Raw genomic sequence first — 15,255 nt, forward strand, 5'->3', positions numbered from 1 at the left:
GGTTAAAGTTTGTAGTCCAGGCAAGTAGTTTGGCTACTTATGCATTGCGACAAAGAGAGGACACAGATTTACATGGAAATTTGCATATGCTAATTCATATGTATGGATGCTCGTTTGAGAGATACGGGGTGTATTCAATTCTCAAAGCACATCATTGAACTGAACATTACTAACTATTAATTTCTGTGGGTCTACTCTGAGTAGGATAAGCACCAGCTTCAACCCAATTACTATCATTTAAGTAGAACTGCATCTCACTTTAACGGAGAAGACTGTGACTGGACAAGCCTTGTTCAGACTGCTGTGCAAGTGCTAACTCCAGGATTGGTGACTTCAAAGCATCTCCTGCTCTCCCTTCTCAGGTTTCCTTGATTGCTAAAATGGGCTTGAACCAGACAACCCTTCAAATGGAGGCCTGGCCACTGTAAAGGAGGACACACAGCCACCCTATAGACATGTCATAATGCAGACACAACCCTATGGTCCTCTGTGCTCATGGAAGCTCCACGGATATCACTGGGGTCTGAGCAACGGGGATTGCAAGACCTGCTTCCACACTGTAGTCGCACATAATACAATATGCTAGTGGTTGACTGGATGATAGCAGTTTTGGCCAACCTATTGCCTTCCAGATGTTTGGACTAAGCCACCATCAACCCCAGTCTGGTGCTGTAGAGAGCTGTAGATCAAAACATCTGGATTTTAGATTGGCAAGCATAAGCTGGTTTTTAATTTAATTAAATTCTTAAATTTATATCCTGTCCATTCTTCCACAGAAGCCCACAGCTGGATATATTTTTCAAAAAACCCCAGGTATCCTGATGAGAATAGAAAGAAATGAAACATAGCGAGCAACCTATACATTATTTGCCAAAACCCTTAGAAGTTAAGTGGGATGGAGACAGGCAAAGAGAAGGTGGTGCCTCTTCTCTAAAAGGTAAGTACCTGGAATGCATGTGTCATATCCATTTGTACCAGGTGTTGGGACTCAGCCATGCTAGATTGGTTCTGGTATTTGCCCAGGAAGCTGAGAGCCTCTTTCCTGTTGACCTTTAGGGTCACTTCGATCTCCTGTTTCACCTGTGGGTTGAGTATTTAAAAGTGCCAGATCAACAAAGCAGCACCTTTGTCTAAATATGGAGAGACTGTCTACAGATCTAACGTACAGAGACCATAACTTTGGTTAGGAGGACTGGCAGCAGGATTTGGCAAGCAAGTGAGCAATGGCCAAACTGAGGACAGGAAGCAGCAGCATCTACTTCCTGTGAGCTCTCTGGATAGTTGTGCTAGTAGAGCGAGGGGTGGTGAGAAGGTCTTCAAACCACTCTCACCACCCTTAACAGACTACTGTTCCCATGATTCTTTGGGGGAAACCACAACTCTTTAAAGTGATATAAAGGTAAAGGGACCCCTGACCATTAGGTCCAGTCGTGGCTGACTCTGGGGTTGCGGCGCTCATCTCACTTTACTGGCCGAGGGAGCAGGCGTACAGCTTCCGGGTCATGTGGCCAGCATGACTAAGCTGCTTCTGGCAGCTCACGGAAACGGTGAGGTACCTATTTATCTACTTGCACTTTGACGTGCTTTCGAACTGCTAGGTTGGCAGGAGCAGGGACCGAGAAACGGGAGCTCACCCCGTCGCGGGGATTCAAACCGCCAACCTTCTGATTGGCAAGTCCTAGGCTCTGTCCTTTAACCCACAGCGCCACCAGCATCCACTTAAAGTGGTATATAAGTGCTTTAAATGTACAGTGTGGACATGGCCATAAAAACCAGGGTTGTAGCCAGAATGTCTTCATAATCTCCCTTGAGGCGACTTTATGCATAGTGAATCATTCCCTCAATCTCATCGAACTTACTTACACAGCTGAGATTTCGTGTTATGGCGCAAACTTCTATATTTTGGGGAAAGAAGTTGCTGTTGTATGGATGTGTCAATCCAGCACAAACCTGGAGATGGGTGCAGGGTTGGGAAGAAGACCAAAAAAACAAAAACAAAAACAAAAAAACTTTACACAGATGCGTAGCTTATTTCATGGCTGCTTTGCTATTGAAAAGGTTACGGGGGGTGGGGGTGGGCTGGTCAGGCAGATGGTTTCGTAAATTTCACTCACATGCGGATTTTCAGCTTGGTAGCTAAGTGTGAGAGTTTGAACAGACTCTTCAATCTCATTGATCAAAACTGTTGTTTCCAAGAAATAATGCTTCTCCTTTTTGTTCAGAGTGAAGGTTTCTTGGAGGAGAAAGCTTTGCGGGATGGGCAGTTTAAACGGGTGCCTGGGATGTAAATAATATAAGCAAGGAACTTTCAGTTGAAATACAGAAGATGGGAAACCTCACCCTGAATTTCCTTCGGCTCAAGCTGCTACAATGCAATAACGCCCTATGTAAATATTACAGTGCTTCCCAGTAAATATATTATCATGTCACATTAGTTCAGTTAATAAAGTGCACCATTGTCTAATCTGGATTATTTTAACAGTAGCACAACCTTCTGGTTGCCTCTAAACCAGTGCTTAGAATTGCAAGGGAAGAGAAAGTCAGGATAGGGTTGTCCAAACGAAAAAAGCTTTTAGCAGACACCAAAGACATTACACTTAAAGCATCTGCTTAATATAAGCAGGGAGTTCCAGAGAGCAGGTGCTGTCTCACTGAAGGAGCAATTCCTTGCAAGTATATATTTGCATTGACGTTTACTGTGTTGATTGAGAGAGGTGAAATATCTCTTTGTTTTCTTTACCCAAATGGAGAATATGAATGGAGCAGGATGGGTGGGCATTAAAGTACCTGAACAGGACAGTCCCACGTTTTTGGTAGAGCATTTTCTCCTTCTTGACTTCTTCTATCTGTGCCTCAAACTGCAGCACAAGCGGTGGCGGGCTCTTGTGATCCGTCCACAAAACCTGCACAGAAATGTTTGCCTTCCTAGGCTGTGACCAAAAAATCAAATTCAGGCACAGGCACAGAATTGGCGGGTGGAAGAGAGAAAAGGATGCATAAAATGCTGCAAAAAGTGGGCAGTAAAATGCCACTTTGAACCCACAAAGTTTTTGAACATGCAATTAAACATAGGAATAGAATTGCAAAAAATATAATGACACAGCGCTCGGCTATCCATAATGATCCCTGTACATCAAACTCATGTGACAAACAATAACTACAGAGGATTGGGGTTCTGGCACATTGCCATTTTGCTTCAGGCAGCGAAACAGGATAGCCCACCCGTGATAGAAAGCTGGCAACCACATATGTTGTTAGGGCATCCTCTGGATCTCAGATTAAGGATGTCAGCTATCCAGACCACTAAGATAATCCAAGTGAGTCCCCATCTGCACTATACATGCAAGGCAGTAGGATACCACTTTAAACAGCCATGGTTTCCCCCAAAGAATCCTGGGAACTGTAGTTTATTAAGGAGTTCTCCCAGACCTAGAATTTCTAGAGTGCTTTAACGGTCAGTTCCTCTTCCCAGGGAACTGTGGAATTGCAGCTCTCTGAGGGGAATAGAGGTCTCCTAATAATTCTCAGTGCCCATAGCAAATTAGGATTCGCCTGCATTTTAGTGTGCATTTCTATTCACACATAAACTTTGTATGCAAAGTTTTGCCAAATACACTCCTTTGTGTTATGCAAACTGCCCCTTACAATGCATTTGAATGCTATTTTCGCTCACATGAATAACTATGCACACTTTTTATATGCATTATTTAACTGGAGAACACCACAAAATTCAGAGATGTGTGAATTTTGAAGGATGGCTGTGTTTCGCTTTGCACATTGCTTTGGGCAATGCGAATATGGTAGATTCACATTGAAATGAAACCCATTCCCCCCCCCATCCTTATAGGAAAGGAAGACAAATTTCAAACCACAGCTTTATCTACACCATACATAATTTTTTGCCCATCTGCCATGTCTCTTATTCCTGTCCTAGACAAAAATGCCCCAATAACAGTAAACAGCCTATAGCTCTGACCATCTTACCACCTCCAGGTGAAAGTAAGCCATCGTCATGTTGAGTTCTTGCTTTGCAGACTTTATACAGAAATGGAGAAACTTTGTCTTTTTGTTATTTTCTAGGCGAATCTCATTCTTTATGTGCTGGTTCCACAGAGACACCACTTCACTTTGGCTGTGCAGAAACCCACTTGCAAAGTAGTTGACTGTAGATGCCTGAAAATTTAGAGTGATGGTTCTGGGTTCTTCTAAGGTTTCTTCTACTAAAGTACAAACAACAAATTGCTGCATTGCAGGCAGTTGGTCCCTTCTAACTCTATTATTCGATGATTCTACCATATCTGATATTTATGACCTATGGACCAAATAAACTAAACTGCTGCTAGGACAATCCCATTTCCAACCTCTCATGGCCATGGAATGCAAACATCAGCAGATGATGAAAAAGCATTAGGACAAAGGCAGGGTTGACATGGGAACTAACCTGCAAGTAGGTGGCGGTTGGCGTGTGGATCAGAATTCTCCCTTCCTTCTTGTCATCTCTGTCCTTGCAGAAGACCTCCACAAGTAGGCCCTTGACCACAAAGGCCTTCCCAGCAGTTAATTCAATGGTTGCTAAATAAGCCGAATGCTGGGGCTGGTGTAGCTTGTGAGCAGCAAACAGGTACAGCCAGGGTGTGTCCATGTTGAATGTACCTTACAAAGAACGGGAAGCTGCATCTGTTAATGCTATTCAGTTCTGATCAACGGTGTCTAGCTATCAGGCCATCACAAAATGCTTATCAGTGTGAAAGTAACATCAACAGGAGTTAACTCAGGCACAAATAAAACGGCAACATAAACCTAAGCGGCCAATTTCCCCTAGTAGTTCACTACCTGTCCTTTGAAAAAAAGAATGATTGTTCCTCATTTAATAAATGTTTAGTTGTACAGTGCTACCTCGGGTTAATAACTTAATTCGTTCCGGAGGTCTGTACTTAACCTGAAACTGTTCTTAACCTGAAGCACCACTTTAGCTAATGGGGCCTCCTGCTGCCACCGCCACGCCGCCGCTGCACGATTTCTGTTCTCATCCTGAAGCAAAGTTCTTAACCCGAGGTACTATTTCTGGGTTAGTGGAGTTTGTAACCTGAAGCATATGTAACCTGAAGCGTATGCAACCCGAGGTACCACAATATCTGTTGCTGAGTCCCCTCTGAACAGGTGTCACCTTTACCTGCCCTACAACGTACATCTTATAGGATGTCAGGTTTAGGGCAGATGAGCATGGCTTGTCTGAGATGGAGTTGTGACCTGGGGAGATCACTTTGGTGCTGCTAATGCAGTTTTTTTTACTTCACCCCTGCAGGCACACTCCACTGTCTCTTCAGAAGACGAATGCCAACTTCTCTCTCTCTCTCCCTCTCCCTCTCCCCCCCCTCTCTCTGTGTCTACACAGAATATATACTTTCTTCAAATGTTCAGAAATGGCTGCTTTTCTGTTCAGAGCATGCAGAGTATGTTTGCCAGTGCCTTTGTTATTATTGTGAGCCGATTCCAACATCTGTTGTTGGAAAAGCAGACTACAAATATTAAAACCAAATATGAAAACAAGCCTTGTGTGGTGTGTGTGTTTGTGCATACCTTCCCATTTCTTCAGAGAATGCCTTGATGTCTCTTTCCACTGCAGCCCCACCACAAAAGGGATGCGGTTGTTATAGTGCACTTTGAAGTGGGTGCTTATTTCCGTAGAACTCTGTATGGAACAGGAGTGCTGGAGCTGAGTTCTGTAATCCACTTGCTTTTCGGGCACTTGAATGGTGAACTGGGGGACAAAAAAAAGGGGGCTGCATTTCATACGGCAGAAGAGAGACTACCGGCAGTTCAAAGTAAAGCTGTGTAGTAATGGTATACACAATACCGGTGAGCTGGGTGGCATTGTTTATCTGGCTTCTCAATGCTGATTACCAAGAGCCAGCCAGGCACTCCCAGCGACATTCCTGCACTGTGCCAAGCTCCCCACTGCCTCCCCAGCACTGGCAGTGACGGTTTGCATGGGGAGCCAGGAGAGCAACGCTGCCCCTTGCCCTACCCATGCCAGCATGGTCTACTGGCAGCAAAGGTGCCATCTTCTAAAAAACATTAAGGGGACCCAACATGATATCCTGACATCACATGTGCAATGTCCTGGCAATGTCCTGAGCAATGGTGGTGGGGGGTTGCACTAAAAAAAATTGAGGAGACCCAAAGAGCCTCAGCCCTCAGAATTTGTGCACATGTCTGGGAGACCCTCCATATTCCCTTCCCAGAGCTACAATTCCCAGTTACCTGGGAAGAGGGCTTGACTGTTAAACTACTCTGAATATTGTAGTTCTGCGAGGGAAATAGGGGGGTCTCCTAAAAACGCTTAGTACCCTTAACAAACGCCAGCTCCCAACCTCCCAGGACTCTTTGGGGGAAGCCATGACTGTTCAAAGTGAGATAACAGTGGTTGAAACATATGGTGCGAGCTTCGAAGAGAGTATCTGAACAGGAGGACTTATTTCCCACCAGCTACAGAGACTTCTCCATCATCTTTTCACTGAGGTGCAATTACTTAGTCCATCATCTCAACTGCTGCACCACCACTGGGTCTTTTACTTTTACCTCCATGAAATAGCTAGTCAGAGCTGGATGAGAACTATTTGTAAATGTCTGGCTGACTATCACTCGCCGCTTGTTGTTGATTTCGTCCCAGTGTTTTCCATAGTTCAGCTCTAGTTGGGAATGCAGGCGAGAGACAGTTTCTTCGTGACGTAGATCGACCTGTGGAAAATCAACTCGGGTTTTATAACTGGTACTAAATAATTACTACATTCCTTATAGCAGCCCACTCGTGTCCTCAAATCTTCAGCGGTGACGGGCTTCTCAATCATGCACTGCCAGGAATGGACAGAGGAATCTAAATCAGCCCCGTTTCATTCAGACTGGTGTTCAAATCCTAGCATTCATTCCACCCTGTTTTGTGCAGATATTTTTGAAAGAATGCACAAAAAGTTTGCATTTAAGCTGTATATTTTATTATGTGCATTAATGCACACATTTCTCCCAAAATTCTTATTTTGCCATGCTTTTCAGTGCATTGTTTTTATAACACACATTTAAACCATAAAATACCCATTTTTGTGGGCACTTTCTGTATACCAAAGCTGCATTGAAATACCTGGCTGATGGGGAATTGTGTTGTGATCTGCAAGCTAGTGCGGGACAGTCAGATTGGAATGGTCTGCCACAAAAAGCAGACTGAACAAATTTCACCTCCATCCCCAACCTTAACAGCTATCCATAGCTGGGGGGTGCTGATTGTGAAGTGACCTGTACTGTCACACCTCTTACACAATGCCTGCATCCTAACCTAGAACCAACTCTACCCCACTTTTCAGCATCAGGTAAAAGCAGATCTCTATGGCAGCTGCTAAGTTGTAGAATTCCCTTCCCACAAGAGTGCATCTTGCGTCTTCATTATTTAGTTTCCATGAGGAAGAAATCTGGATTCAGCACCACTGGTCATGATTCATAATTGTTCTGGTAAATCAGGGGTCAGCAAACTTGTTCAGCAGGGGGCCAGTCTACTGTCCCATAGACTTTGTGGGGGGCTGGACTATATATATATATTTTGGGGGGAATTAACGAATTCCTATGCCCCACAAATAACCCAGAGATGCATTTTAAATAAAAGGACACATTCTACTCATGTAAAAACATGCTGATTCCTGGACCACCTGTGGACCAGATTTAGAAGGCGATTGGGCCGGATCCAGCCCCCGGGCCTTAGTTTGCCTACCCATGCGGTAAATGAACTAAATGCTTTACCTTGTGGTTGTAGGCTAGAATCTGAGTGCAATAGAATTCATGCTCCAAATCTAGCCGGTAGGCATCCTTTGGGACATTCTCCACTTTCAACTTCTGGCCTGTGGTACATTCATGCTGAAGGCTTTTTGCAGCTCCTGCTCCAGGTAAAACGCAAATGTACATACATAAATATTTACTAAATGACATTATTCTGTTTTCACAGCACTCAGGCGCAGTCAGTGCTAATAGGGAAGGCAGATCTACGCTCACACCTCATGAGGGATGTGTGACTCTGTCCATTCTGATTTCTTACAGCTTCTCATGTTTCCAGTCTTAAGTTCAGTCCTCCACATAGGTTTGTGAAAATTTATCACGATTCTAATGAAAATTCTCCAGATATACACATTTCTATGTGCAATCTTTTCTAATTTACACATTTTTTTGCAAACAAATTCCCGTTATATAATGCATTTTTGCATGTGATTTTCAGTAATACATGCATTTTATGCATGGCTTACCCCCAGCATATGAATTTTTGTATACATTACTTGGTTGGAGAATTGCATTGCAAAATTCAGAGAAGTGCAAATTTTGAAAGGTGGCTACATTCTGGTTTGTGAAATCGTTTTGGAAAGTGCAAATTAAGTTAACTTCACCTTTAAGTGTGGACTGAATCAAATTTCTTCCCCATCCCTATACCTTGCATTAAGAACAGAACAGCCTGCCGGATTAAATGAAGGCTCTATCTAGCTTGGCATCCCATTTCCCACAGTAGCCAATCAGATCCTTCTGCACGAGAGCAAGAACAACACTGACAAAAGCAATAAAGCTCAACTTTGTTTTTGTATTAGTACAGTATAAGAACTGAGTACCAAACAATCCATATTTAATTCTCAGGGCGCTGGACCAGATGTCCCCTCGCTGTTGCAGAAGAGCAACGATGTGAGATCCAAGAACCCCTGGAATGTGGGTTTCTCCCTCCAGTGAATACTGCTTCAGCTTATCATCTGCTTTCTTCTCCATACACACTAAAGAAACAATAGAAACAATGCCTGTTTGTTGATACCATTAGGAGATCAGATACCTGCAGAAGTGGCTTACCAGGTGGCACACAGTTGCTGCGCCAGTTTCCTGGCAGGTGGGAGGGGGCAGGGAAGGCCGTGAAGTGCAAATGCACAGCAGGAGCGCCAGACTAGCTCTGCTAATGCGTTTGCACCACCCCTTCCCCTCCTAATAAACAACAATAACCCACCTGCAGGAAAGCAAGCATAGCAAAACACACATGTCCAGCATGACCATCAACGCCAGGAAGAAGGACTAGTGGGCACAGCCCCACTCCCTGGTCAGGTGTTCAATGAACTTGTGATATGCTCGTATGGACACATAATACCCTCACTGCATCTGTAGGAACTTGATCGTCTAGTGTGGTACTTTGGAACTCCCTGCCTTTTGATATCAGGCAGGCACTCTCACTGTATTCTTTTCAGCACCTGCTGAAGATATTCTTATTTTGACAAGCCTACTCAGATGTTTGGGATGCAGGTGGCACTGTGGGTTAAACCACAGAGCCTAGGACTTGCTGATCAGAAGGTCAGAGGTTTGAATCCCCGCGACGGGGTGAGCTCCCGTTGCTCGGTCCCAGCTCCTGCCAACCTAGCAGTTCAAAAGCACGTCAAAGTGCAAGTAGATAAATAGGTACCACTCCAGCGGGAAGGTAAAGGGCATTTCCGTGCGCTTCTCTGGTTTGCCAGAAGCAGCTTAGTCATGCCGGCCACATGACCCGGAAGCTATACGCCGGCTCCCTCTGCCAATAAAGCGAGATGAGCGCTGCAACCCCAGAGTCGGCCACGACTGGACCTAATGGCCAGGGTTCCTTTACCTTTACTCAGATGTTTAGAAAGCTAGTATGAGTTTTCATTTGTTTTAGTCTATTCTGTTTTGGTTTTTAACTTTCCAGATGTTTGAAATTATGCTTGTGAGTTGTTTTTTTTTAAGGGATAATTTTATTGCTTTATCTTTTCCATAAACTGCTTTGAGGTTTATCCTACAATCGAGCAGTATATACCTTTTATTAAATAAAACAAGCAGACACACACACACCTCTTGTGATATGCACTGACCTGCAAGGAAAGCCGAGTCCTTCAGTAGATTAATCAAAGATACTGAAAATGCCATCTTCTTCCCAGGCTGTTTTGTGAGATTTCCTGAAAGAACTATGGGGCTCCCATCTCTCAGCAACTTTGCTTCCAGGTGGCTTGTGTACCTCTGCTCTGCAGCTGCTGTGTGCAGATCTGCCCTTCCCTGCAAAAACCACACCCAATAGGGCATCCTTAAACAGAAAATGTAAGGACATAAGAAGTGCTCAGATGGAGCAATGCAAAGGCCCACCTAATCATAGAAGCATAGAATTGTAGAGTCGGAAGGAGTTTAAAGAATATTTGAAAAAAATGTTAATATTTAAATCTTAGAATAGCTTTGGAAGTGGATATAGGCTGTAGGGTTAGAAGTAGAAGATTGGGTATTTTAAAATAGTATTATTTGTAAGTGATAAAATGTGAAGTTATTTAAGTGTGATTTAAAAAAAGAAAAAGATAGTTAGAAATTATGATACATATAAACTGCTAAAGATGAAGTAAAATGAAAATCAGATAGGTGGGACTTGGGGAAGTCCACTTAACAATGCTTAGAAAAATAAGGATATGATAAGAATTAGTTTGTATTGTTTGTCTTTTCTGTTTGTGTTTTTTATTTGTGTTATAAAATGAATTTAAAAAATTTTGGGGGAAAAAAGAATTGTAGAGTCGGAAGAAACCCTGAGGATCATCTAACCAGCCCTCCTGCAATGCAGGAATATCTAGCTGTCTCATTCAGGGATCGAACCTGCAACCTTGGGGTTATCAGCACCATGTTCTAACCAACCAAGTTTAGTCCATCATCATGTTCTCACAGTGGCCAACAAGATGCCTCTGCGAAGCCTGAAAGCGGAACTTGAGTGCAATAGCACTCTTCCCACGTGAGATTCCCAGAAACTGGCATTCAAAGGTTTGCCACCTTTTGTGAGTGGAGAGAGAACATAGCCAATGGTAAGCAATAGCTGTGGGATACATTATAGACCTTGGGATGCGGGTGGCGCTGTGGGTTAAACCACAGAGCCTAGGGCTTGCCGATCAGAAGGTCGGCGGTTCAAATCCCTGTGACGGAGTGAGCTCCCATTGCTCGGTCCCTGCTCCTGCCAACCTAGCAGTTCAAAAGCATGCCAAAAAAGTGCAAGTAGATAAATAGGTACCACTCCAGCGGGAAGGTAAACGGCATTTCTGTGCGCTGCTCTGGTTGCGGCTTAGTCATGCTGGCCACATGAGCCGGAAGCTGTATGCCAGCTCCCTCGGCCAGTAAAGCGAGATGAGCACTGCAACCCAGAGTTGGTCACGACTGGACCTAATGGTCAGGGGTCCCTTTACCTTTACATTATAGACCTTAGGAAGGATGTTGCACAATCAAGGCAGACAGCTCTCTGCTCTGGTGAGCAGCTTATCATCTTGTTCCTTTGCCCATGCCATGCTGTGCTCACAATATCCTTGGTTGCAAGAGCATGCTTACCTTGATGTAGTAGATGTTGTCACCATCAACTATCAGCTCCAGATGCCCCACACGTGAATTTCTAGAGGATTCAATGTTTCCTGATAGATACAGAAGGAAGTGTATGTGATTTTTATTTGCTGATTTGCCCTTTGCTAGCTGGCGTGGTGTAGTGGTTAGAGTGTTGGACTAGGACCTGAAAAACCAGGGTTCAAATCCTTACTTGGCCCAGTATACCTGAAGGAGCGTCTCCACCCCCAACATTCAGCCCGGACCCTGAGGTCCAGCTCTGAGGGCCTTCTGACGGTTCCCTTACTGCGAGAAGTGAGGTCGCAGGGAACCAGGCAGAGGGCCTTCTCAGTAGTGGAACCCACCCTGTGGAACGCCCTCCCATCAGATGTCAAGGAAATAAACAACTGCCTGACTTCTAGAAGACATCTGAAGGCAACCCTGTTTAGGGAAGTTTTTAATGACTGGTGTTTTAATGTATTTTTAATCTTTTGCTGGAAGCCTCCCAGAGTGGCTGGGGAAACCCAGCCAGGTGGGCAGGGTATAAATAAATTATTATTACAGTGGTACCTCGAGTTAAGAACTTAATTCGTTCTGGAGGTCCATTCTTAACCTGAAACTGTTCTTAACTTGAGGTACCACTTTAGTTAGTGGGGCCTCCCGCTGCTGCCACACGATTTCTGTTCTCATCCTGAGGTAAATTTCTTAACCCGAGGTACTATTTCTGGGTTAGCAGAGTCTGTAACCTGAAGCATCTGTAACCCGAGGTACCACTGTATTATTATTATTATTATTATTATTATTATTATTATTATTATTATTATTATATTAGTAGTAGTAGTATTCAGCCATGAAGCTCATGAGGTGAACTTGGGGCAGTCATAGTCTCTCAGCCTAGCCTACCTCACAGTGCTGTCATGGGGATAAGATGGAGAAGATTAAGAACTACGTATCCAACCTTGAGCAACATGGAGGAAAGTGGGGATAGATCAGAAATAAAATAAATAAATAAACGAATAAATAAAATAATCCACATGCATGAGAGCTAGCATAGTTGCAGGGTACTTTGGGTCCTAGTCACACATTTACCATGGATGTATGGTGTGCTTCCGGTTACATAAAACACAAATGCACAAACACACACACACACACACACACACACACACACACACACACCATTCATCAACTACAGTAGTCCTATCTGTAAAACGGGAATAAACGGTAGATTATCTAACAGCATTTAACAAATTCTGCAGAATGGATGAAAGGAAAATTTCACGGGATGTGTCAAATCTCAGGTATCATCAGGTGACGGACATTTATGTGAGGATATTAAGGAGGGAATATCAGTGCATGAGCCTGTGCTAATTATAATATCCAAGGTAAAATCCATGACCTCTACTCCTAGTGAGTGACCTAAGCCTTACATATACCGTACCTCTCTCACAATGGGAGAGACAACACATTTTAAATGGAAATCAACAGCCTTTGAGGGGGTGGGGGTGGGAATCTTACCATTCACTTGCATTTTTTTCTTGGGGTGGACAAATTCAATTCTGAATTTCTTTTGAGGGATATTCAAATGGAAGTTAATAGCAATCTCCCTTTTCAACTCTGATTTTGGAGTCCCTATAAAGAAATGCAGGCCAGCTTCACTTGGGATCCAGGAACCTTTCTGGGAAGAAAAAGAAGAATTACAATTACCATTGCTGCTCTTACTAGTAATACCTGCAGTAGAACTGTTGGGAGTTGGGGACGTGGGCAGTTCTTGCACACCTGTGGCTAACTTGCTCTTTCTGGCTTATATAGAGGAGGGGTGAGGAATCTGTGGCCCTCCAGATGGCTAACTTAAGCCCATTAATTCCAATGAGTTTATTCTGAGTAGAACTTAGTCAGATACAGTTCACTGTCTGGTCATTCCAGCAACGAGATATTGTTCGGGCCCTTTTTATGTATGGAGGGGAATACTGTATCTGTATTATGGGAAGGAAACAATGCATTGGTGATGTGCACACATCAGCTTTGTTGAGAGAAAATGTGCATGGTTAAGTGGAGCCTATGGTGGTGGTGGGGAGAGGTGAGGGGTGCTGCCCTCCCCAAGGTTATGGGGTTCTAGAGAAGGAGAAAGGTCAGGCACCTGACCCGCTATTAATTCAAGCTGGGGTTTGTCAAATAATTTTTCCTAAGGAATTAGAAATTGCCAATCTTATCTGCAGGAGTTTCAGAAAGATTCATTGTCGAAGCAAACTTTCCCCCGGTAGTTGTGTGTATGGTGTGGTTGCAATTGTTTTGTATGTGATTTTGTAAACTTGCATTAGTATAATATAGAGATACCATTTGGATATATTTGGATCCGTTTGTGGTGTAAACTAACTTTGGTCTGATCCAGCAGGCTGCGTCTTAACTCCTTATGCTCATTGCCCATGTTACGGCGTTAGCAAAAGGATTGTGCTCTTTGTAATGCAATCATAAAACACAGTTTATACAGAGGCTATCATATGAAGCTGTAGTTATGATAGGTAGGTAGCATTGCCATATTTCAAACAGTGAAAATCCGGACGGAAAAGTTGTTGAGCTTTCTTGGGCAAAAGTACATTTTTTTTGCCGTTTTTGAGCTAATCTTTATTAAAAATTGGCAAAAACAGCACTGCTGCCATGGGCTGCCATGTGTCTGGATTTTACTGGACATTTGCCTGATTTTCGCCCAGACACTGCTAGATACAGTTGGATTCCGGATATGTCTGGGAAATCCTGGATGTATGGCAACGCTGTAGGTAGGCATATTTCTAATAGTCTCATGCAAACATATGGGTGGTTGTTTTAGTAATTAGTTGCGCTGAGATCCAGCTCTGAGGGCCTTCTGGCAGTTCCTTCACTGCAAGATGTGAGGTTACAGGGAGCCAGGCAGAGGGCCTTCTCGGTAGTGGCGCCCGCCCTGTGGAACGCCCTCCCACCAGATGTCAAGGCAATAAACAACTATTTTACTTTTAAAAGACAACTGAAGGTGGCCCTGTTTAGGGAAGTTTTTAATGTCTGACGCTGCATTGTTTTTAATATTCGGTTGGAAGCTACCCAGAGTGGCTGGGGAAACCCAGTCAGACGGGCAGGGTATAAATAATAAATTATTATATTATTATTATGTAGTTGGGATTTATTTATAAATAGCACTTTCCTTTCAAGTTCTATGGTGCTTTATATTGTAGCTTTATTATCAGGACTGCTATGGGAAGGGGGCGGTGTCCCCTGCCTCTACTCCCCCCCCCACTTTTCCAATTCTCAATGACACAGACCCTTCTTCTCTGCAATTACCACTACAATCTGCCCCATCTCATCGCACCAGTGAAAACATGCGCCGGCCCTCGCAGCCTGATCATTGCATGTAGAAGGAACGAGTAATACATATCCAGATTGAAGGGCAGTGTCTGAACCTGAGAAATATAATTATATGCAGCTTTCATTAAGTACTGGTACAGGCTTCGGTCTTGCTTCTTTAACGTTATGGCAAATTTTGCTGGTCCGGGAAACGGATGAATGAAACCGCTGGTCCCATCGTCAGGGGTAGAGATCTCGGAGCACAGTTGCCAGCCCAATGCCTTCGACACTGGTTGAAAGAGGGGGGTGGGAAAGGGGGGTGGGTAAAAGGAAGAGACTAGTTCATCTGGTGAATCCAAGAAAGGAGAAAGGCTGTTTTTAGGAAACTGCATTGTTAGCCAATCAGTCATTTCACATTTAAATCATTTTATGTACTCTCCGATGAAGACTTATCCAGCCCTAGCTCACGCAGTTCCTTCCTTTGCCACCTTTGTCATCGCTGCTCAGGTGCCACCATCAAAAACAAAAGTTCTGGTTCTTATCTGACACCTTCCAATGCAAAGAATTATTCCGGCTAATTTGTCATGTTCC

General features: G+C 43.8%; 1 protein-coding gene across 1 annotated transcript in view; it reads right to left on the reverse strand.

The window, feature by feature from the left end:
• LOC310831083 (uncharacterized protein) overlaps nucleotides 1–15,255 on the reverse strand; it is a 104,220-nt gene that overhangs the window by 48,207 nt on the left and 40,758 nt on the right. Inside the window, exons 21-34 of the mRNA XM_083711197.1 lie at nucleotides 14,781–14,953; nucleotides 12,868–13,027; nucleotides 11,365–11,444; nucleotides 9,888–10,068; nucleotides 8,640–8,795; nucleotides 7,789–7,922; nucleotides 6,583–6,741; nucleotides 5,581–5,761; nucleotides 4,442–4,653; nucleotides 3,985–4,173; nucleotides 2,788–2,930; nucleotides 2,115–2,277; nucleotides 1,864–1,950; nucleotides 946–1,080 (exon numbers count right to left, since the gene is read on the reverse strand). Coding sequence (XP_083567323.1) covers nucleotides 946–1,080; nucleotides 1,864–1,950; nucleotides 2,115–2,277; nucleotides 2,788–2,930; nucleotides 3,985–4,173; nucleotides 4,442–4,653; nucleotides 5,581–5,761; nucleotides 6,583–6,741; nucleotides 7,789–7,922; nucleotides 8,640–8,795; nucleotides 9,888–10,068; nucleotides 11,365–11,444; nucleotides 12,868–13,027; nucleotides 14,781–14,953 — 2,153 coding nt within the window. The remainder of the gene's footprint in view (nucleotides 1–945; nucleotides 1,081–1,863; nucleotides 1,951–2,114; nucleotides 2,278–2,787; nucleotides 2,931–3,984; nucleotides 4,174–4,441; nucleotides 4,654–5,580; nucleotides 5,762–6,582; nucleotides 6,742–7,788; nucleotides 7,923–8,639; nucleotides 8,796–9,887; nucleotides 10,069–11,364; nucleotides 11,445–12,867; nucleotides 13,028–14,780; nucleotides 14,954–15,255) is intronic.

Source organism: Podarcis gaigeae, assembly GCF_964106915.1.
Source record: "Podarcis gaigeae genome assembly, chromosome: 14".
NCBI lineage: Eukaryota > Metazoa > Chordata > Lepidosauria > Squamata > Lacertidae > Podarcis > Podarcis gaigeae.